At 39.4% G+C, this 25,046-nt stretch overlaps 1 protein-coding gene across 1 annotated transcript in view; it reads right to left on the minus strand.

Moving 5' to 3' along the window:
* Aqr (aquarius intron-binding spliceosomal factor) overlaps nt 1–23,423 on the minus strand; it is a 71,438-nt gene extending 48,015 nt beyond the window's left edge. Inside the window, exons 1-10 of the mRNA XM_051144349.1 lie at nt 23,269–23,423; nt 19,623–19,679; nt 18,009–18,049; nt 14,542–14,577; nt 11,963–12,083; nt 8,645–8,785; nt 6,419–6,487; nt 4,962–5,062; nt 3,736–3,812; nt 339–403 (exon numbers count right to left, since the gene is read on the minus strand). Coding sequence (XP_051000306.1) covers nt 339–403; nt 3,736–3,812; nt 4,962–5,062; nt 6,419–6,487; nt 8,645–8,785; nt 11,963–12,083; nt 14,542–14,577; nt 18,009–18,049; nt 19,623–19,679; nt 23,269–23,343 — 783 coding nt within the window. The 5' untranslated portion in view covers nt 23,344–23,423. The remainder of the gene's footprint in view (nt 1–338; nt 404–3,735; nt 3,813–4,961; nt 5,063–6,418; nt 6,488–8,644; nt 8,786–11,962; nt 12,084–14,541; nt 14,578–18,008; nt 18,050–19,622; nt 19,680–23,268) is intronic.
* Between the last annotated feature and the right edge of the window lie 1,623 nt (nt 23,424–25,046).

Consider the following 25,046-nt stretch of genomic DNA (forward strand, 5'->3'; position numbering starts at 1 on the left):
TTTTAACATTCATTTCAAACCAAGGCACAGACTTTTCTTTCAGTTTCCTAATTAGGGAGGAGAAGGAAATGGATTAATCTGAACTACATCAACTTTGTATCTGAACTTTCCGTAAGAATCGTGTACCTAACAGTATGAAATCTTATTTAAAAATCATAATTTTAAAGGTAATAGCAACCCATGACAATAGGACAGTTAGCACAAAACCTCAAGGAGTCAAACCTTATCTACATAAAACCTTGCGACAGGAATAGACTAAGGGCCATTTCAAGTAACTACTTCAGATGTAGCTGCAGCTTGATCTTAGACTGTTCAAGAGCATAGAGCATATTTCTTACCTCCAGGTCAATCATAAGCTCAATGAATCTTTCACAGTAATGAACTTTGTCCATAGTGACAGGCTCTAGACACGAGAGAAACATGTTAGAATTTCACGAAGACATTTGTGCTATTTCTTAAAACTGGCAGCTATTTAATAATTTAAACAAAATCATCTGTCTTATTCTTTGTAACTGAACTACAATTCAGAATAAGAATCTCATTTCTTTTTTCAGAGGCAGGCCATCATTATTTAGTTCTACTAATATGAGGAAATGAAATATCTAGATTGGGCCAGAAGTGTATTTATATTAATTTGATACAGAAATAATGACGAATAAATTACTTACAGGCTTAAATTTATTTTGTATGTATGACTGTTTGTCTACATGTATGTATGTGCACAGAACAGAAGGTGCCAGATCTTCTAGAAATGGAGTTGTATGAGCTGCCATGTATGTGCTAGGAACTGAACCTGGGTCCTCTACCAAAAGCAGCAAGTGCTCTAACTAATGAGCCATCTTTTCAGTCTTAATAAATGTTGTGCTTTAAAAAAAAAAAAAAAAAAAAATCAAAGGTAGTTTTTCTTTCTTCTCCTCCTCCTCCTTGTTTTTTGAGATAGGGTTGCTCTGCATAACAGACCTGTCTGTCCTGGACTCGCTCTGTAGACCAGGCTGGCCTCGAATTCACAGAGCTCTGCCTGCTCTGCCTCCCAAGTGCTGGGATTAAAAGGTGAGCACTACCATACCCAGTGGTAGTTTTCTTTTTAATATAAGGCAGTTTTATATTCATAGTTTGTTTCACTTTTCTCAGTACCATTATATACCAAAATCCTAAGTATTCTTATGAATAAACACATGTACATGTTTGGATATAAATGTGTTTATTCGTGATATACATTCATACATACCTGATTTATATAGTGTACTTTGAAAGAGTAAATATATACATCAAAGAAAAGAGTATTTTCCCATTGTCCATGTATAAATTTTTATAATTTTATAAGGGGATTATATTGGCTTAGAAAGAGTCTATTAACTTTGACATGTAAATACATACATAGAAAAATATAAATCTTTAAAGAATCTTATCAGTGATTTATGGTATTCGTAAACATCATATACTATTTTTTAAAATTCATTTTAAAATTATAGCCTTCTGAAATAAAAAAACTTTCTGGATGTAGGTTTTTGTTTTTTAATACAAGAAGTAGCCTACTATTTACCTTCTAAAACCATGGTGTCAACATTGTTTCAATTGACACACAGATAATTTTTTATCTATTGCCTTAGCTAAGACTCTAAGCAGTGATTAATCCAGTATTACACCAATGAAAACCAGCCTACAAATACTTTTAAAATGCATTTATTTATTTGTAATATACAGGAAAATGGAAGGTCAAATGTTATAGAAATCAAACGTTATAGAAATTTGAAAGTTTCTACCTACTAAATGAAGAAGTTAACTAGTTTCTCACCCATATCTTTCCAAGTTAATATCAACCTGTTACCCAGATGCTGAAACAAAAGAATTTAACATCTAGAAGAGACATTAGACATCTTCTCTAGACGTTCATTTTCCAAGTGATAAACTGAGAAAAGCAAAAGCAAGCTGATGAAGATGGAAACCCAGAACCTAGCTTTCTGCCCTTATCCTAGGCCACAGGGCTGTTAAGAATGAAGCCAGGTAGGTGAGCTCATACTATCTCAGCACTCTGGGTGACACAACAAGAGGAGCACAGTTTAGTGTTAGCCTGGGCTAGACAGTGAGTTTCAGGCCACTATGTTCTGCACAGCAAGATCTAATCTAAAATAAACAAATCAACAGCCAAATAAACAGCCAAATTGAAATGCCAGTGGATGTGGATTGTTGATATGGGCACAGACATGTCTAGGACTCCCTTGCCTCAGCTTCATGGGAGTGGCAAGGTCTTCCTTGCTGAGGTTTCCCCGAGGTATCTCTTTCCTCAGCTCTCTATCCCCTGGATGTTTATAGTCTACAGACTGCACCCCTGCTCAGATGGCTCCTATGAAGATTAGTTAAATCTGTCTCCTTGATTCAAGTATACACCACAAACACTGCCTCCCTATTCAACTGTATATAAAAAACACACTGAGCTTCCAGTGGCTTTTCCATTAGAGAGCCTAGTCTACCCAATTCTGGCTTTTCTATATGTATATGTGTTTGTTTTTTCTTCATTCCCTTGCCGCCCCAGTCAGGTTAGTCTCTAGAGCCATGCTGTACACGGCAACAAACAAACCAATAAACAAACATATGTTTACACTACTTAGAGATCATGTAAACTGCAACACCCACTATGGAAGTCAGTGTGGAGGCTTCTCAAAACTACAAACAGAACTACCATAACCGGCCATGCCATTCTGGATTCATATACAAAGGGCTTGTAAGTCCCACTGCCGAGACATTTACAAATGGATGCTATTGCTGCACTGTTCACAACAGCTAAGAAATGCAGCCAACAATACCCATCTACAGATGACTGCATAAATAAAATGTATTAAATATGCACAATAGAACTGTATTCAGGCACAAAGAAAATGAAACCACAACATCTGCAAGAAAATGGATGACACTGGAAGTTATTTCGTGAAATGAGACAGATGTAGAAGACAAGCAAGACAAATACCATGGTTTCTCTCATGCAGAACCTAAGTTTAACCTAGTATACATGCGTGTGTGTGTGTGTGTGTGTGCACATGGGCATGTGTCTTATGTGTGTTTAGGTCATGGGACTAAAAAGGTGACCTCGAGAAGGGAAAACATCTTTGGAGGGGTGAGGCCAATTGAATGCATGACATGAAATGTTTAGGGAAGAGATCTGTGGGGAGGAAGATGGGTCAGCAAGAGAGGGGCAGGAAGAATGAGGGAGGGCAGTGAGGGAAGGGGGGAGATGGAGGAGAATAAAGTAGAAACGAAAACTCCATGATGAGGCCCATCACTTTGTATGCTAACTTAAAACTATATAAAAAGACATATGGGTAAAGACGGGCTTGACCCATTTTATGGTAGCTTATTATCTCAAACACCCTTCTTATCCCGCACCAGAACCGTGTCACTCGAAAACACTGTTCAGTTCTATATTACAAAGAACCAAATGAGGTTTATAAACACCTAATTCACTATTTATTCCCGGCATCCTGCAGAGAATTTCGACCTGGTGAGCAAATATAAACAGTTATTAACTAAACAAACATTTCAATAACTGTGTTGGTGCTTTAATAACCCTTCAAGGCAGAACCAACTCTCAGGCTGGCAATGTACAGGAAATGGAGAGGACACACGTTTGTTATTAGAGTTTTAAATCACTCTAAGAGCAATGTTTAGAGTAAAAGTGAGTTAATGTCAGAAGGGCAAAGACATAACAGCCATGGTGAGCTGAGCGAAGGCGGACATTACCAGACAGCGGGATGGACTTCAGCACACAGATGAACTTCCGGATGAGCTGGGAGAGAAACCTTCTTTCTTGGTAGGCCCTAAAAATCAAACAGCAACACAATTATTTCTGAAATAGTTAATAAAAAGCAAATTTAGGCACAGCTGCTCTAATGTTCTGCCTTTGATATTGAGCACAGAGTCTTCTTTGTAAATACACAGGAGAAAGGAAGAACTTCCTTATGGGCGGATTGCCTGCTAAGACCTCCTCCAGTTAGTCTAAGTTTCCACTGAAGTTCAGGGGTCAGGACTACATTGGGCATTTCAAAGTTTTATTTATACTGCCATTAAGCTAAAAATTCTCATGTTTTAGGGGCTAAAGAGATGGCTTAGCAGTTAAGAACACTTGCCGTTCTTCAGAGGACCAGTGTTCAGTTCCTAGAGTCTACATGGTGATTCACAACTGTAACTCTAGACCCAGGAGAGCTGATGCTTTCTTCTGGTTTCCAATGGCAATGCATGCATGTAGGACACTTAAATACATGCAGGGAAGGCACTCACCAACCTAACATTTTTAAAAAAATTTCCATGTTTAGCCAGGCATGGTGTCATGTGCCTTTAATCTCTATACTTGGGAAGCAGAAGCAGGAGGCTCTCTGTGAGTTCAAAGCCAGCCTGGTCTACATAGTGAGACTACCTTAAAAAGCAAACAAACTAACGTAGTTAAATTAGGCAGCAAATACCGTGAGAGTATGACAATGGCTAAATATGTAAACATCAGTTTAGAGGTTGAGTTCCTACTGGTTCCTGAACCTAATTACCAATTAATGAACACATCAGGTACTGGGTGACTGCAAATGATCATGTAAGCCCTGCTAGAAATACAAAGTAAGGGGAGTGATCAAAATCTACTTTGGGACGGAAGCCCTGAGTCTGGGTGTCAACAGCCTGGCATGGAGCTGGGCAGCTGTGATACCACTGTTGGAAGGCACTGGAGGATCCAGGGGGGAGTGGCAGTGAGAGACCTCACTCACACAAAAGGCAGAGAGAATGCACCAGAGAGGCACACCTGACATCAATCTCTGGCCTTAGGCACATGCGCACATTTCAGAACTCTGTAAAAATCCTCATATTAATCTAAGTGAAAGCATTTACTAATAACTTATGTGGATTCAACACTATATAAAATCAAGCAATAAATCAGTGTCATGACCCAAAGCCCAGTGTGGAAGAAAACTTTGCCCACATACTGCTTTCTTGCTTCTGGGTCCATCTTTTCATCATTCTTTTTAATCAAGTTCCAGAATTTTCTTAGCTTTGGTGTCTTTTTTAATTCTAATTCCAATCGTGCCTGAAAGAGAAGTATGACATACAACAATCAGTAACACTAATATTTAGGATGATACTTAGGTCGCACAGTGTGTAGCCTCAATATACAATGACATATGATAAACTGTATATAATAGACAAAGCATGAAATCTAAGGAATGAATTGTATTTAAAAAATATTATTCCATTCTATATTTCAATAAAAATAAGATGAAAGACACTACCTTTAATAATCACTACAAGCTAATAATTTACTTCTAAAATTAAGAATTTAAGGCTGAAAAATATATAAGTCTGCCTGCTTATAAGCATTATTACTGAAATTAAAAAAAATTAAGTCTCCAACAATAAACATTAAAATAATAGTCAAGGCTAAGTGTGTAGCTTGGTGGTCGATGCTCTGTTTAGCATGCCAGATTTCTGAGTTTAACCCCAATGCTGAGCTGAGGGGTGGGAGGGAGAAACCTCTCCCAAAAGAAAATGAGCAGCTGTCTGAGCAAAGTGTGTGGCTGTAAGCTCAGTACTGATCAAAAGAATGCAAACCCTAGGCCAGGCCAGGGCACACAAGATCCCAGCTCACCAAACGCTCACATCAGCATGCTTTTCTCTTCTGGAACTTATCTTTTTTTTTTTTTTTTGAAACAGGGTTTCTCTGTGTAGCCTTGGCTGTCCTGTCCTGGCTTTGTAGACCAAGCTAGCCTCAAACTCACAGCAATCCACCTGTCTCTGCCTCCCCAGTGCTGGGATTAAAGGCGTGCACTACCACGCCCATCGGCTAACTTATCACTTTCTACTTAGCATTGTTTACACAACTGGGGTGTGTGTTCTGCACATCTGGGTGTGTGCAGAAACATGAGCAGGAAATAAAATTCTGTGTAAAGCACTGCACTGTGGTAGTTTTTAGTTTATACAAGAAATACATTAATCTACTAAGCACACATCTTTTTTCAGTAAAGTTAATGGGAAAGCAGAAGTGGCTAATATTAAATATGATCTAGATCTTTTGTATCTGTATACATATCCTAAGCCAGGAAAACAAATACAATCAAAGATTGCATTTAGCCTCATCTGAATATAAATGTAAGGATAAGAATCATACTTTGCTAAATTATCTCCGATCTCTTTAAGTTCAATTATAGGCCCTCATTTCACCCTACAATAGTAAAATTAAGTGGAGCATACGTTAGGATGCATGCAACAATTCTTAAAGTTGTAAAAGCTCCTTACAGTAAGCTAGTAATACCTAAGCAGCAAATTCCTAAGGAGGAAAGTAGATTTTAGCTGACACACTTTTGTGTTCATGTTAAAGCCACTCAGTCTGAAACCACATCTACCCTGTGTAACAGACACATGGAGACTCTCTGCAATGGGCACTTACAGGCTGCAAGCCCATCCACATTGGGAGGGAGATAAGCTGCTGTACTTGACTTCTTATCAAGTCCACTTCCTGTTTAAAGCACAAAGAAAGCAAGATTATATACAAGTATATATACTTTTTATCCAAGTTCCAACATACACAGTTTATTTCCTTAAAAGCCCTGGGAGAAAAGCATGTCATCAATACTTTAAAATTGGTGATATTTTACTATTCAGAAGGGGACTAGAGATGGATCAGTGTGACAATGGTTAAGAGCACTTGCTGCTTTTTAGAGAAGATCAGGGTTTGGTTCCAAGCATGCACCTTGAGAGGATCACAACAGTAATACCCACATATACACGGCACACACCATATACACAATAAACACACACACACATATCAATCTTTTAAAAATTTCACATTTAAAATGGCAGTTTTCGTTACTTGCAGATTTCATGTTTAAAAATTCCCTTATTCACAGAAATGTATAATTAATACTCCCTGCAGTAATCACAGAGAGCACAGAACATCAGAAGCTTTAAGTTGCCCAGGGTACCTGTCCTCTCCTGAGGGGGAATTAGCTCTCTGCTTCCCTTCCAGCTACCATATGCCAGCAAGTCTCCTTTCTGAGATGTGCTGTTACGTTTTTATTATCATGTCTTATTGGTGATTTCATCCTTTTAATAAATCCCAAAACAAGGCTGAAGTGCATGGGTATAATACACTCAATAATTGCCCTGTGTCTTCTTTTAGTTTTAGTGTGTGCATGTGTATGTGTGTGTGTGTGTGTGTGTGTGCGCACGCGCGCACACACATACACACACACATTTGTATGGTCATACACCTAAGAATGACAGAAGAGGACATAAAATCCCCTGGACCTGGAGTTACAGATAACTATGACCTACATGGGTACTGGGAACAGAATTTGGGTCCTCTGGAAGAGCAGCAGATGCTTTTAACCACTCAGCCATCTCTCTAGCCCATGGCCCTGTGTCTTACATAGAAAATATATGTCCTAGATAAATTGCATTTAATAACAGGGTTGATGATGAACTCAAAAACAACCAAATTATGTATTAAGTAAGACGTCTTTAAACAGAAACAAACATAATACAGGTTATGACCTAAGCAAGGTGAGGCAGAAGATTGAGTTCAAGGCTAGTGTGGGCTACACTGAAAAATATTATCTTTTTAAAAAAGTAATGTACTAACAGTTTGACAGAAATATTATGACCAGACCTAGAGATCTAGCTCAGGGGTATAGAATTTACCTAACATGAGACCTTATGTTCAATTCCCAGTACAAAATAAAACAACAACAACAACAACCACAACTACTACTACGGGTTTACAGGAATGTATTTCCTCCAGGAGCCACAGTATACACAGCTATGGTTCAAAGATTAGGAAAAATAAAAAGATAAAGTATTTTAATAATAAACTAGGTTTTAAGTTTTTTAAATCTAGCACCAAACTATTAATATAATTAAACCCTGTCATTATTCAATGTTTGATAAGGAATTATATATTCTTTTCTGTTTAGTTTTATAACTGTTAATGACAGGGTGGTTATTGCATTTCTATATACTTGGGTCTTGTAAAGACCCACAAATAAGTCTGTGGTCTTCAGGCTAAGAACAGACTCTGAATTTTCCTGCATAGGTCTAAGGGCATGATTAATTCAGACACATCTGCCTTTAAACAACTATGTATACATTTTCAGATAAGCACAAGGAGGAAGCTAAAGTGAAATATTAGTTACTGAAAATATTTCATTTTTAACAAGGTGATTTTACGATGGGTGAAAATGTATTACAACAAAAGAAGACATTTTCAAAGACCATGATAACGGCCTTCGTCAGCCAATTTACAATGCAGCTCTCCTGCTGATGAGCTAGCCTGTGCATGAGGCACAACAAAAGACAATGACTCTATTTTAGCATGATGACTGTGCAGACTTCACTGTTCAAAGTGTTTATAAACCGGACTCTTTGCGCCTCCCATTCATGATCTCCCTTTGACTTTGCATTTTCATCTTTAAGTCTAGATAGGAGAGGAGGAATCAAATCCAAACTACTGAAAGGGAACAAGGCTTTAAAATGGCCTGAGAGGGGATGACAAGAAGCTTCCGGCATCATCGTTACTCTCTGCTCCTATGCATAAAGTGACAGCCTTCAGGTACTCACCTGAACTCACCCTTAAAGAATAAGAGGACCTGAAGATTTGGACAGAAAGTAAAATTACCAAGCTATTGAAGCAATGATCCAGGAAAAGCAGAAGGACAGTCTGCTCATGGAGGGAGAACTCGCCATCAGTCTCAGCTAAAGCAGCTTTCAAGATGCACTTAAAAAAAAAAGGGAAGTAGTCTGGCTTCTTCTTAAAGGTCTGAAAAGAATAAAAATTCACTGTGAGCCAGGTGGTGGTGGTGCACACCTTTAATCTCAGTACTTGGGAGGTAGAGGCAGGCAGATCTCTGAGTCTGAGGCCAGCCTGGTCCACAGAGTGAGTTCCAGGGCAGCCAGGGCTATACCCTATCTTGAAAAACAAAAACAAGCATGAGAAAAATGCACTTTGAGCTCTTGATTGAATTTTTCTTTCTTTAAGAAATGCTGGTGTGGGCTTTAGGAATGGATTGACAAAATCAAACAATTAAAGAGAAGCACTGCACATTTTTTATCAACGACAGTAAATCGAATACAGTTTTCTGAAAGGACTATGAGACTTAAAGCTAACAGAATAGTAGCTTCACTTCTCTTGTTTTGTTCATTTTGACTGTATTTACATAAAGCTTTATTTTCTTTTTTAAAAAATTTTTAAATTAATTTATTCATATTACATCTCAATTATTATCCCATCCCTTGTATCCTCCCATTCCTCCCTCCCTCCCTCCCATTTTCCCCTTACTCCCCTCCCCTATGACTGTGACTGAGGGGGACTTCCTCCCCCTGTATATGCTCATAGGGTATCAAGTCTCTTCTTGGTAGCCTGCTGTCCTTCCTCTGAGTGCCACCAGGTCTCCCCATCCAGGGGCCGTGGTCAAAAATGGGGCCTCAGAGTCGTGTGAAAGTCAGTTCCCACTCTCCACTCAACGGTGGAGAATGTCTTGTCCATTGGCTAGATCTGGGTAGGGGTTCAAAGTTTACTGCCCATAATGTCATTGGCTGGTGTCATAGTTTGAGCAGGACCCCTGGGCCCAGATCTGCCTGTCATAATGTTCTTCTTGTAGGTTTCTAGGAACCTCTGGATCCTTCCATTTCCCCATTCTCCCTTGCTTCTCTCACCTAAACTCCCAATAGGATGTCCTCCCCTCTGACCCAGTTTCCTGGTAAGTGAAGACTTTCATGGGACATGCCCCTTGGGCAAATGTCTAGATATAAGTGAGTATATACCAGCAGAAAGAAGCAGAAAGCTTTATTTTCTTATTAAGATTTTGGAGTATTAAATTCCTTTGATTTAAACAAACAACTATATCCTCAGCAAAATCTATAGCTTTCATGCTGTAATTAATCTCAGGACAGCTGTTCCTTCTCTGTGCCAGCTCTTGACTCTTAGAACGTACTACAGCATAAATACACCCCAGGCCTGATACACACTGCCACAGACACGTAGGGGTGTGTGCTTCCTCTAGCTGTTCCCATTTACTTCTTTAAACCCGCCTCTACCAACACCATGACACTAACGGCTGTCAAGCCGAAAGCAGCCTCATCCTCCCATCTCAAAAGTCCTCTTTCCAGGGCTTTGCATGCTAAGAAAGTACTCTAACACTGAATAAACTACAGCCTAGCCCCTGAGCTGTTTGTTATTGCAGTTACTTCCTTGTTCCTTAAAAAGCAGTTGTACCTAAGGACCCTGTCCTTCCCCACCCAGCTCACACTGTCCTATGCTAATGATTCTAAAGATATTTCTTCAGTTGATGTCTCCATAGCACCTGATGCTTAGAGTTGTCTGTTTTACTACTACATCTCAAAGCAATTTAAATTCCAACACCTAAACTAAAAAATCTTCCACAGTATTCAACTCCTCTATTCTTACATTGTACAGTGAACGGTACCATCATTTATTTTTTCAGTTGCCTAAGTTTAGAAGTTATTGAAAATAATACACATCCTTAATGCTACTTCAGTAATCAAATCCGATCAGTTTTTAAAAATTTTTAAATAATATATGTCCTCTGCATCTATGATAATTGCACTTTATCCATAATTTTGCTTTCTGTAATTTCAGTTACCAGTACCAATTATAGTCTAAAATTATTAAAGGGAAAATTCTAGAAAGAAACAATTCATGTGTTTTCAACTGTAGACGGTTCTGAGGAATATAATGAAATTGATTTGGACTGGGATATCAATCACTCCCTAGTATCCAATCTACATAAACTATCTACCCACTAGACACTTCAGCTTCTCAGCAAGCAGATTGATTTCATTTAACCCGTTTTCCATAATAATCCCTCCACAATACAAGAAAAGTGATCCAGACAATTTAAGTCAATTAAGTATTTATGCTTAAGACAATTAAGTATAATTCTATTTTATTATTAGTCACTGTTAATCTCTTATATTGCCCAATTTATAGATAGAACTTTATCCTGAATGTTCCGCAGGAAACAATGCACATAAACACATAATTTATGGACATATATTATGCATATTACTATGGAATAACATACATATACATGGCTCAGCACAATCATCTGGGGTTCATGGTATCTACTGGGGTCTGAGAATGTATCCCTTGTGCAAAACGGGGCAATTCCTGCCTCTATCTCAAACCCTAATCACTGAAGTGGTCTCAATAATATATGAATTGACAAAATTACTAGCTGGCTTTTAAAATGATCCCTCTTACTCTCTATAATGGCTTGAAGTAATTTCCTAAGATCCCTAAGATGTCTCAGTGAGGTTTAAGATCCATAGTTTAAGCTGAGCTCCAATATGCCTTGAGCTGGTAGTCACTCAATATCTGAGCAAAATGTCCGATTTTAATTTTAACAGCTCCTTTAAACACTTTCTCTCTTTGAAAAAACATTTCATCAAAATAGATAGTAACTTCCAGGCTTTTTCTTCATTAATAAAAAAAAAGTTTAGAAGGAAACTCTCAGTGAGTGGTATTTTATGGTGGGTACTACATTCTGAGTAACTCTATATAGCCATAAAAGAAATCTGTGGCTCAGTAGACATTTCCAAATGACAAAACAGGTCCCAATTTGGGCGGGGGGTGGGGGGATGGGAAGGCGTATTGTTAAGCTGAAAGCATAGTATAAACATCTGTCAGCTTTCACACATTCCCTCCTATAGTCACCATTACAGCTTGTACTTTGCCAACTCCAAATATCCACACCGTTCCTTGCTTCCCTCACAACATAGAAGAACAACGCTAATCCATACTGTTAAGCTCCCAACAGTCAGTTGGAAGTACTGCAATCAGAAGAAAGCTAGCGCCGGCTTTCACACCGACTTCATCTTACGACAGCACGCTACTGGGTGAGCTTCTCTGCTGTTCCTCTGTAATGGCTTCAGTGCAGGCAAAGTGAGACCCATGAAGCAGCTTAGTTGTTCTTACCTCCCAAGCCGGGACGTTTTCTCTGAACTTCTCATTCACCATACAGCAGATGGACATTAAATAGGCCTTGCTGGAAACTTCTGGAGAGTAATTCATCCAGAGATAATTTTCAAGATATTGGCTGAAAAGAGTTTTTAGAAAAAGGCACAGAAAATTTCATTAGTTATCAGCAGACACTGTACTGCATCACTCACCTAAAACCTAGGAGTCTTTTTAGTCTTCTGAAAACTTAGGAAAATCCCTAGTTCCAGCTTGCATTCTTTCACACATTTCCCTGCACTCTGCATCAGAGCTGCTTGCTGTAGCCTCACACGTGGAAAACCGTGGCTCCAGAGGAAAGTCAGAACTACCCTTCCAAGAAGAATCAGAAGAGGGTTATGGCTGAAGTCTGTATTGGTAACTTGACTGGATTTAATCCCCGGGAGGCGTACCTCTGGGTGTGTATGTGAGAAGACGTTTCCAGAGACAGTTAAATGAAGAAGGAAGGCCAGCCCTGAGTGAAGACACGCTGCACTGACTGACCAGGGAGAGTGTGCACTGTGAGCTGAACGCCAGGACACACCAGCCGAGTCACAACCATAAACTCCAGTCCCCCTAAAAAAGCTTACTTATTTGATGCCATGTTTTTTATGAGGATCAAATTAGTTTACATAGGTGTGCTATGTAGTTCTCTGACAACTTGACACAAATGGCTGTCATTTTCTGACAATCTTAATTGAGAAAATGCCCCATTTTCGGCATATGGACAAGGCTGTGGTGCATTTTCTTAGCTGATGACTGGTGTGGGAGGGCTCAGTCACTGTGGTGGGCCCCATTCCTGGGTTGGTAGCTCCAGATGCTATAAGAAAGCAGGCTGTGCAGTCCATGAGGAGCAAGCCAGTAAGCAGCACTTGCCCACGGCTGCTGCTTCAGTTCCTGCCCGAGTTCCTGCTCTGACTTCCTTTGGTGATGATGTGGAGTATAAGCGAAATAGGCCCTTTCCAGCCCAGCTGGCTTTGGTCATGGTTTCTTGTCACAGCTATAGTAACGCTAACTAATACAGAAGTTAATACCAGGAGTGGGGTATTTTCAGGGCAGACTTGACCAGGTTTGGGGGTGGATTCTGGGAGGACTTTGGTACTCTGGACTAGAAAAGCCACTGAGTAGTCAAAGCTTGGTGAGCTGCTGTGAGAACATGGGAGATTAAAGGATGACGCTGATTGTTATGAAGATGACAGAGACCTGGCTTGTCAAGTTTCAGAGGGAAGCAAAGAATCTACTGGGGCCATTTAATGTTTATTTAAGAATCTGTGGTTCTAATTAGATCGAGCTGAAGAATCAGCTGCGATCAGCAAGAGCCCAGCACTACCAAAGTAAAAGCATTTCTTTACTGAGATGATCGATGCTGGTCAGCTGGAGCCAGGCAAGCAGCGGTGACAAGAGGCCAGTATTACTGAGGTGAAATCTTCTAGGAAGTTTGCTGTGGCTCAGCACACAGAAGCTGGGGTCCAGAGGCAGCCACGCTTGTACCTTGTGCTGGTGGCCTAACTTGGTGGTGTAAGAGTCACCCCGGTGGTACCGGTTTTGAAAGCATGAAGTAGCACGGAGAGCAGCCGAGGCTTGGCATTGTGAGAGGCCAGGATGACAGGGAATAGGGTGTTACCACAGAGGCTCTTACCTCTGATGCAGACCAGAATTCAAGGAAGTATAAAAATGTAGAAAAGCTTTGGGCTTTGGCACAAAACACTCTACCATCTGCAACTTTTATTTGTTCCAGGAATTAGAGGGGATAATGCGTCTATTTCAGAGTGGCTACGATGCCGTGTATACAAAACGTTTAGCACTGTTTAAAACACATCCAGCTACGCTGAATAGTACTACTGCTTTCACTTTTATATGCTAGACAATCCTGGATGTAGTATTGTCTCTGATGCCTTCATAAGTGAAAGTCCTATGTAGGCAGGGTGTGGTGGCATGCACTTTTGATCCTAGCACTCAGGAACAGAAGCTGGTGAATCTCTGAGCTGCTGGTCAGCTTGGTCTAAATAGTGAATTCCAGTTCAGCCAAAGCAGCATAGAGAAACCCTTTCTCAAAGCAAGCAAACAAACAAACAACAGTTAAAAAAGCCTGTTCTTGGGCTAGAGAAACAGGGCACGTTAGGCTATAGCACATGCCTAACGTGTAATGTTTAAGATTCGGGAAAAATATTACATTTTCTTCTGTTTGAAACATTTAAGTTATAATTATCTAGGTAATAAAATTTTTGCTGAGAAGGAAGAAAAATAAAGTGTATTCCTGATTTATTCTCATAGATCACTTATAACTAATGAAAAACAACTCAAAATATAAGTTGCCCTGATAATGAGGTCACCTTTCAAAACAAAGAAAATATCAAATAAGACTATCAAAAAATATAAATATTCATGAATTTAGATTTTATTTGTTGTTGGGAATCAGCCTATGGCTTTGTACATGCTAATGGCAACTTCTATCCATGAGCTATTCCTGAAGCCTACACAAAATACTTTCTTTATTGCAAATTAACACTTCACTCACATGGTCATCTTTATCAAGCACCCACGCAATGTCTTTCACTCACCTAAATTCCAACAGCATTATTTTTCTGATGGCAAACCTGAAAGCATAAAGAGTAACATCATTAACTTTGAAATAGAAAATCAAACATGTCAGAGATCTTAATCCTCATCCATTTGGAATCTTTTGTAATCACATTAAATGACACATCAGATTTTTAAAAATCAGATCACAGCCGCCGAAAGCTAGCCTGGATCAACCTCAAAGCACTAAGGCCTTCACCTCATGGACGACCCTCAAATGCCCCAAATGCAGCAGTTAGATGTTTCACATGCTTTTGAGTCTTGACTGTAGAGAATACTAGATATTTCTCTTTATTATACTCTTCTTTTATGATAGAAGTATGTGGCTTTATATGAATAAACAAAGCTTTAGTAACGAAGTTTAGCTCCAAAGGCAGTTCACATGGCCAATTTTCTCTTAATTATATTCTAATATTGGAACAAAGTAGCCAGACCAGAACACTAACAGTAGATGATAGTTTCCAGATTTGAAAATTAATTTTATAATTCCTCAGGAGACCATTAGCCTGTCAAAATCCTATTCCACTGCATTCTGATCTCTTTAACAGTCACCAAGCACACACTGTCACAGAACCTTAGCAAGGATAAAATGAATTATTTTACTATAAAAGCAAAAAGCTGGAGGAACAATGACATTCTATAATTCAGCAAGGTTATAGAGTGAATGTGACACCTTGAGTGACATACTGTGGAGTGCCAGCTAACTAAAAATATATATGTAAGACAGAAAACCACCCTCGGGAGCAGACCCTTGATCAGAAGAGTTTTGAAGATATGAAAAGCTACAAATAATAATCGCAAATATAAATACTTGGAAGTAGTCTGTATACCTTTTTAAGCTACCAGTATATTGACTGACAACATGCATTAAGCATGACGCTGTGCTTAAAACATGACATACATTTCAGTAATCCATCCATAAAAATCTAGGTCCACTGACTATCAGCAATCACATCACTCTAGCTGATAAGGAAGCAGAAGACAGACATGTAAATTGCTTTCCTACCATACACCTTCCCAGGATGCAGCTGTGTGAAAACATGGGGTATCGAGTTGTACAACACCCTGACAACCACATTGAAAACAATATAAAGAGAAAAATAATTTTTCAAATGTTAAAAGGGGCTCTGTCCCCCATTCCAATAGCCACTAGGCTTCCTCTACTCACAGGCCACCCAGTGCATGTCCCAGTTACCCGCTGCACTGATCATGAAGCCACTGGCACATGTGCCACCATGCCCTTCCTGATGAACACCCTGAAGGAAGTCACCCAGCTGTTTCTCAGTCCCCGGGCTGGTGGTTGGTTTTGATTTGTGTTGACTGTTGATACTTGTTTACTGTATAAATATAATTTATCATTTGTATAAAAAAAAAAGGGCTCTGTCACTATGAATGTGTGATATGTGTGGGCATATACAGCACAGTGTGTGTGGCGGTCAGAAGACACGTTTATGGACTTGGTTCCAGGGACTGACCTCAAGCCTCCAAGTGTTTGCCTGGTGAGGCATCTAGCTGGCCCATCTGTTTATACAAAGTTTTAAAAAAATGACTATAGTACTTTTATTTTCATCTTATTTATTTTTCACTTATGAATTAAGACGTTAGAGGAAGGAATAAACTGTGTCTTCTAGAGTGTTGACAAAAGTCAAGTTTGCTTTTGTCTAACGAGGTGGCAGTACTATAATCTATAAGGGTATACTATGCCCTTCCAGTGTCATCTTTCATAATAAAATTGTACATCTCAAATAACGATAAACACAAAGTGGCAAGATAAAGTATTTTAAAAGTCACTGTTTTATTCTCCACCATAAATATCACCAGGTGGATTCGTAAGAGGATTATGAATAATGCCAAAGGGCAGGAATTCAGAGATCCTAGGAGAAAATGGATGTTACTCCTAGTACAAGCACAAAGGAGTGGATAAGAGCCAAGGAATAGGCCAGGGCCTCAGCTACTGGAAAATGCCTTAACCACATTCCTCAGCCATATGCAGTAACAGAGCCTCAAAGTTCTCAGGAAGCAAATGTACGGCTGCATGTACAGTGCCTGGAGCGATGCGAGCACGCAGGAGACACTTACACAGCAACAGCTCCTGTCGTAACTGAAAGCTGCACATAAAAACACAGTAAGCTTTCGAAAACCGACATTGCAAGAAATAGCAAAAATGAACGAATTGTAAAACATGCCATGCTAACCATGTGACTAGGCAAAAAAGGCTGTTAAGAATTAATTTTGAGATGCTAGAAGTATCTCTTTTACACCATAAAAACCTAAGATATGAATAATTTATAAGTATCGTGATATTAAAAGTATCTTAAGACTATAAAACAGCCTATTTCATTGGTGTATTATAACCAATTAAAAACTATTACCTCTAGCCATTTCCTAGATACTGAAGACAACACATTACTCAGGCTAGTCTAAAACACTGTTCCTTAAAAGCTTTTAATGTATTTTGCATTTTATGCTATAGAAATTCTTAGCAGGCTCACAAATCAACCATTAAATGTTCACTCCCCTATTTTGACACTATTTTTTTTTTTGCGTTCAAATTATTTGGTAAAATTTACTTCTTAGAGACTTTTACACATTAAAAAAACAAAACAAACAAACAAAAAAGCCAAGCAAAATATTTTCCAAATTTGAGCTTGCATTGTGGCACACACAGTACACAGTACCCAGGAGCCTATCTCAGCACATAGACAGTAGGATTATGAATTCAAGGCTAATCTTGACCTTTTTGGAACTCAAAAATAATTACAAAATCACAACATTTAAACAACTATCATTTAAAAATATTGACTGGGCATACATATCTACAAGTAAATATATGAAAGGTGATCAAAACACAGTTAATTCCTTTTAAAGCATTCCACGAAAGAATGAAGCATCTAAATTCTTCTGTGTGGGGTACAGAAGGAAGATAAAAACTCCAAAGATGAAGACAGTGGGGACTAGGAACAGGAAAGGTTTTCTAAAAGTCATTCTTTTATGTATATTATCCAAGAATAACTAATTACGTCTTGATTTTATTCACTATATATTATTTTGAATTATACCCTAGTTTGGAAAACTATTAGTGAACTTGAAACGAATCTATGCTCATCTATCTATCTATCTATCTATCTATCTATCTATCTATCCATCCATCCATCCAATTTCTATCTTGGTCCGTCCATCCATCCATCCATCCATCCATCTATCTAACTTCTATCTTGGTCCTTCAGAAACTAAATATGATTTATGTTACTTTTAATCCCCTGATCTGAACCTGAAACTAGAAGACACAGGGCTAATATGTAACTAACTAATCAGCACAAGCAGAGAAGCACTCATATAGAAAATGACAAGATTCTCTGCGGCTAAGAGCCGCAGCAGAACCTGATGTTCAGACACACCCGACCTGGGCTACATAATCCCAAGATACCACAATTAAACTTATTCCTACCGAGATTTGACGATCTCTTTTTCATATATCTCTTCAATTACCTGTTGACAAAAGTATAAAAATGTTTAATGTATTAATCACCCTGGTTTTCAATCTAAGGTGACATTTTTCAGTTACTGAGGTTATATAAAATAGTTTGGTTTAAGAAAGATCAGATATTTAAATAACAAGAGCCTTCTTATTAATGACATTATATGCTTCAAATATAAAGTCCCAGAAAGTACAGTAGTGCAAGCAATACAGTCACCCACTTAAAGACACAACTCCACGATATTCCTTAAACGGGATGTGCACACAAAATGTCTGGATAAGGAAACCCCGAAAGTCATGTTTTCACAGCTTAATTTAAAATGATATTAAATGCTATCAGACTCTAAGAATCATAACACCCTTCCAAAAGGCAGCCAGACAGTAAAGTAAAAGTGTGAGGACATTAGAGAAACAAATGATACCTGCTACATCCAAATGAATATGGTAGCATCACACTTTCTGTTCACTGACCTGGGGACACATAGACCTTGGGCTCTGGAGTCGACAGACTACTTCCAACCATCACAGTTGGAGGCTGTGATCCTACGACAAGTGTCCAACCTTTCTAATGTCAGTTTTCTCATGTAAGAAATGGACTCCACAGCTGGATGTGGTAGCACACGCATTCAGAAGGCAGAGGCAGAGGCAGGCCAACCTCTGAGAATTCGAGCCCAGTTTGGTCTACAGAGTGAGTTCCAGGACAGCCAAGGCTACACAGAGAAACTCTGTCTTGAAAAACAAAACAAAATAAAACAAAAAGAAAGAAAGAAAGAAAGAAAGAAACCGACCCCAAATACAAGGTTGCAAGGAATAAGATCGGGCATGTTAATATCTACTACAACTCTGGAACATGGCGAACTTTCAATAATAGTTACCGTAGAAACAAAGTACAGGCATTAAGAGGATGGTTTAGCGTGAGTGGTGCTACTATGTACATTGACAGAGTGGACGGTCTGAGTCTTCATCAGTTGTTTAGTACTTTGCAAGGCCTGGCATTTTAAGACACTTCCAGGAAGGAGCCTCCTTTTAGAAAGTCTGTCATTCATTTGTTTGACAGTGCTTTGATGAAGCCTTGAGACCACTGAATATTCCTTGTCTTTACTCATCTATTGTACACAACACAGTTTCTACTCTTTCTACTTTTTTTCCTCAGTCTAGCAACCTAAAATCAACCAGGAAACAAAAGATCCTATTTTTAATAAACAGCCAAAACTTTTATGTAAAATTTCCATATATTTACAGAAATATTTGTTGAGTGCTCATCTGTAATAATAAAATATTTAAAATAATCTAAGAATCCATGATAGAGAAATCATTACACACGCACACATCTTTTGGGAAAGGATTAAAGGAAATAAAACAAAATGATAACACAAATTATCCCTAGGTAATGAGTTTTATGTTCTTATTCATAATTTCTAAAGATTTTAATTTTTCTAACATAGGCAATTATTACTTTGATAATGAAAAACAGTATTTTCAATTAAAAAAAAAAGTGTATTGAGAGCTCTTGTTGAACGAATCCTTAAAGCAATACCAAGAGCATAACTGTTTGCAAGTATGCTGTAAAACAAAACTACTTACTTTTATATCAAAAGGGGATTTCTTCTTGATGTGAGGAGCCCAGTATTTACATGCTAACTGCAAAAGTAAACAGGATACATGGTAAGTTCCAGGTTCACACCATGGCACCACTTAGACATGTCACCCAAGGTGAACCTGTTTCTCAACAAAGCAGATCTAGGATTGGAGAAAGGACAGTTTTAAAGGTACAATATAAGCATGCAATGTCCTCAGCCCCAACCCAACTAATGACAGTGATGCTTTGCATGGCAACCAGGTACCATGATATTCAAAACACCCAAACATCCCACTTCCAAAGCCCTAGCAAACAGTATGGCTTGTTCATACTCTGAGCAACACATTTCTGTTCAGTCGTAAGGAAATCCAGGGCTCAAGAGATTTACTAAGCTGCCCATGATTAGCTAGTCTTCAGCTGAGTATTAAAACCCAGTTTCAAAATCTTCATGGATATTGATATATAGAGAAATAAGTTTTTAAATGACTACTAGACCCAAACATAAGTAGACAAATCTTTAAGAAACTGTAGCATAAAGGCTGGTTATTAAAGAATAGAGGAAGGTTTTTGTTTTTAATATTTTAGCAGGTTAAGCTTCACTTAGAAATTTAAATATACACACATGATCTTTGCAGAAATTGAGTTGGATTATGTGAGTATCAGGAAATGTGGACTAGGGCTAGAGAAGTGGCTCAGCAGTTAGAGCACTTGGTCTTCCAGAGGACCTGACTCGTTCTCAGTTCCATGCTAAGTGCCTTACTACTACCTCCAACTCCAGTTCCGGGGATCTGATAGCCTCTTCTGTTCCCCACAGCTACTGCATTCAAAATCACATAGCACCCCACCCCAAACACATAATTATAAATTAAAATTTAAATAAAAAACCAAACAGTTCTTATTGATTTTTTAAAAAACAAAATAAATCCTTTAAAAAACCCAGAAACTCGATCAAGTACAAAGAATCAATACATTTATGAGTAGGTAACTGAACATTCTGCATACTTAAATGTTTGATGTAGAGACAGACAAATACACAAATGAAAGGATAATTGGACAAATGGAGTCATGTGCTACTCTTCCATGAAGCTCTTTCCATACGACCTGGCACCTACCTCTTCCTTCTTTTCAGTTTGGGATAACTTCAACATAGTCTCATCTTTCTGCTTTATGATTGTCTGACTGATTATCCATGCCCACTGAATTGAAACATATAGAACGGCACCTGTGTTCTGTGCACTTACAACTCAACCCTAACAATCAACATACTTGGAGAGACCTTATAAAATGTGAAAACATTCCATTCCCTACCTACTTAAACAATACTTTTCCAAGTTATGAAACATTCCAACTCAACGGAAAACCTTTCACTTCATCCCGTACTATTCCATGATGTTCTTATTTCCTCTTCTCACACCTTAAGGGATGCACACAAGCGTAGGCCACCTGTCAATTCATGCATGAGAGAAATGAGTGTAATCTTTTGGATGGGTTCAGAATTTATAGCTTACTCGGAACCTGAGTGGAGATCTAGCAACTCATTAGACATAAGCATTCATCATTTCTCTTGAGTCTTACCTGTTCCTTGGAATTTAACCTACAATCTCAGACACCACCACCTTCATGTATGGCCTGCCCACCCCTCACCTGTCCCGCCTTATGTAAAATGCAAGCTCTCCCTTCTCCACTTACCACAGCTACGACAGCACAGACTGCTCAGAATAAACTTTATTGAAAGACCGAGGGTAAATACAGTGGTATAAAAAAGTGTGGTCTCAGAGTCGGGACTTGGCTAACCTTTAACTTCTCGAGCACCTGTTCAATACATACAACACAGTGCTTCTCCGGCCAGGTGGCAGCTGCTCAGAAGTTAACTCACAGAAGAGGTGACACATCTCACCCCACACAGCACTTACCCTGATGATTTCCACACTGTCCTAAATACATCTCAAGGGGCACTTTCCCAGTGAGATCATTCCTTCAGCAAATTCCCGTTCATGGTATTCTGCTTTTGTTTTTATTTTGTTTTGAGACAGAGTTTCTCTGTAACAACAGCTCTGGCTGTCCTGGAACTCCATCTGTAGCCCAGGCTGGCCTCAAACTAACAAAGATCCGCCTGCCTCTGTCTCCCAAGTGCTGGGATTAAAGGTGTGCGCCATCATCTCCTGACCGATGTAATCTTAGTTTATCTGTCTCTCTCTGAGCCATGTTGTCAACCTCAGAACATAAGCTAAGTCCTCTAACAGCCCAGGCTCTCCTTTCTCTCACCACAGACTAACACTATCACTATGCCGACTACCCACCTCTCCTCCTTTGCCCCCACCCAGCTCCCCTGTTAGCGAAGGTGATATTCTAACAATATCCTTCGCCAAGTTGCCAAGCCAAGCCACTGTGCTTAGAATAAAAGCCAAACGTGCTTGTGCTCTTCCATCGTACATGATCTGGCCCTTACATATTGCTTTGTCCTCATCTCATCCTGGTAATTCCCTGCCTTCTTTTATCTCTTGGCTTTCTTTTGGGCTGCTGTTGTTTGGGATGGGTCTCATGGACTGCGCGCTGGCCTCGAACTTGCTAATGTAGACAAGGCTAGCCTTGATCTCCCATTCCTCCTGTCTTCACATCTCACACGCAGGGAACTGAGGACATGGTTCGCTCCTGGTCCATTTCCCCTCTCAGTTCATAGGCTCCGGCCACTCTAGCTCTCTTTATAGTCAAACTTTTAAGGCATCGGGATTTGTATTGCCTGGACTGTTTGCGTGTTCTTTCCCAAATCGTTTATCTGCATTTGGCTTTAATGTAGTTAAAGAAGTCAGGGATAGCCTCTCTAATGCTGTGTAAAAGGTGAGAGCAAAGGAAAAGAGCTAAAGTTGGGTCCCAAATGTCCAAGAAGTCAGATAACTGTTATCATGGCAAACTCAAGTAACTGCCGTGTCCAGTGGCGAAGGCCCAAGAGGGAGGTGGCGAAGGCTTAGGTAAAAGCATAGGCCAGCTTACAAGGCACTGTCAAAGATTTCTGTCATTATCCCAGGGACAATCAGAACTGTTTTCAGACATTTTAGGAAAACAAGTGACGGCTTTACACCTGTGGGCACTCTGAAGCAACCCGAAGTGCGGGCTGCAGGAGAACAGGGAAGAAATGTGACAGATCAGGAAGTATTAGGGGGCAGGGTGAGAGAGGTCCAGAAATACAGACAAATTAGCATGTAGCCATGCAGGGGCTAAGCAAATGAAAACAGCTCCTGGGCTTCTGCCTTGACAAATCTGCTGAGACCGGAGAGAAGCGGGTGGGCTTTAAATTTTCCGTACTTTAAACGCTCATTAATTTCCAAAGAATTAACAAGGATGTGAAAGGTTGAAGGCCCAGGACTGGCTTTGCTGTCTCCCCAAATGAAGGTTCGAGAAGGATAGAAAATTAACACTCACAGACGGATCTACATGTAAGACGGAGTCTTATCAGATTAATACAATTTTGTGCAGAAACAAGATTTTGTAGTCTCTTTTCTGACAACGCGGAGCGGCCTTTCACTGAGGCATTTGAAATGCTCAACTAGTTACTTGCACGTACACAAGATATCAAAGACAATCCCAACGGGGCTTCAGGGCCTCGGCATCTCTTCTCCTCGCCTTACACAAGTGGGACACTCCGGGGCTCACCTGGGTGACGAACTCCGCGTTGATCTGGGACACCGTAGGGGCCACGATCTTCTTGGGCTGCGCTGGGGCCGCCATCGCAGCGGTCGCCTCCGGCTCCGGTACAGACCGGAGGCCGCTCTCGCAGCGGCGACTCCCGAAAGTTTTCAAGCAGTGGTTGCGAAACCTAACCCCGAGGTGCTAGAGAGCCCGGCCGGGACTAACTAGGCTCTCACAATTCCTCCGGAAATCTGGGAGGGAGTCCCGACGTTCACCCGGAAGCAGAACTAGTAGGCCCGGAAGTCAGGGACAGAATTAAGCCTGAGCTAGAAAGCCCCAGCTTTTACCTGTCTCTTTATTGCCCCCTAATGGAAGGAGTAGAAATAACACCCAGCGTGCAGTGTTGGAGTCACAAAGAGGGAGGGGGCTGACAGATGGTGTTCACTGTCGTTAGTAAAGGTGGGAGTTGGAGGAATAGGATGTAGGATTACTTTGAACTCTAAAGAAAGATGTATTAAACACACACACACACACACACACACACACACACACACTTGGAATTTGAGACCTTAAAAGTGGCCTGGAAGTACTGATTGCCTTACAACAAACACACACAGACTGTACAACGTGAAACATTTTGAAATAGTTGTATATCTATTAAAGAATCACCAGAATCACGACAATGAAATTAACCAACACTTTTAGAAGTCACTGTGTGTCCTTGTGCATTCAACCTTTCATTACTTTGCACCCAGACTTCTGCCACCATTGCCTCTAGGTCACTGTTCATTAGAGAATTTTATATAAACATTTAGAGGAAAAAAAAAAAAAAAGAGACTTTTACATAAATTTTAGAATGTCCCTTTTCTTTGTTGACTGAAAATTATTTTGAGATGCATCTATGTTGTTGTTCATTTCAGTCACTGATTTGATTTTATTGCTAAATAATAGTCAAAATTTTTCAGACATGCCATAGATCATTTATTTAGTAAGCTGTTGAAAGGCGTTTAGATTGTTACTAATTCCTGATTACTACAAACAAATCCTCTACAAATAATTCTAATCTTTATGTGGAGATAAATTCCCCTGAAGTAACAAACCAAATAGCTAAGTCATATGATACGGTGTATGTTTGCTATTTTAAGAAACGTATGTCTTTTCAAAATAGCTGTACCTTATTAACATTTTTTACTTGTGTTGTTTCCCTTGCATAACAACACTTAAAATGGCTAGTTTTTACATTTTAAGTCATGTAAATAGATATGTTGTACATCCTATTGTGGCTATAATTCATGTTTAGCCAATGCCTAATGATGTTGAACATGTTCTTTGTGTGCTTTATGCATGTATCTTCACCAGGGAAATACCTGGTCGAAACTTTGGCCTAGTTTATATTTTGTCACTTATTTTATAATTCTTGAGTTTGCGCACCCCCGCCATTTACAAATTCATACACAGGTTAAGGAGTTATCTCTAGTAAGTTCTCTCTGAAGGAAAATAGGCAGGTTATCAGCACACCATCCTCTCCTTTAATTTTATGAAATATGGTGGTCTGCCCAAAATGAACAGTGTGAAAAGAATAGCTGAAGGTACGGAGATTAAGTGCATAACGTAGTTTTTCTCCCTCCATCTTTTATAACTAAAACTTTGCTTGATTATAATTTTAAATGCAAAGCATCCTGAATATATAACAACTACTGACATCTTATTTCCAACTGTAGCATCTACAGAACAGTAGGGCAGGTTTTCAGATGGCTTTCATGACGAATCTTGATCAGCTGAAACTATTATTTCTATCCTTC

Source organism: Acomys russatus, chromosome 4, assembly GCF_903995435.1.
Source record: "Acomys russatus chromosome 4, mAcoRus1.1, whole genome shotgun sequence".
Lineage (NCBI taxonomy): Eukaryota > Metazoa > Chordata > Mammalia > Rodentia > Muridae > Acomys > Acomys russatus.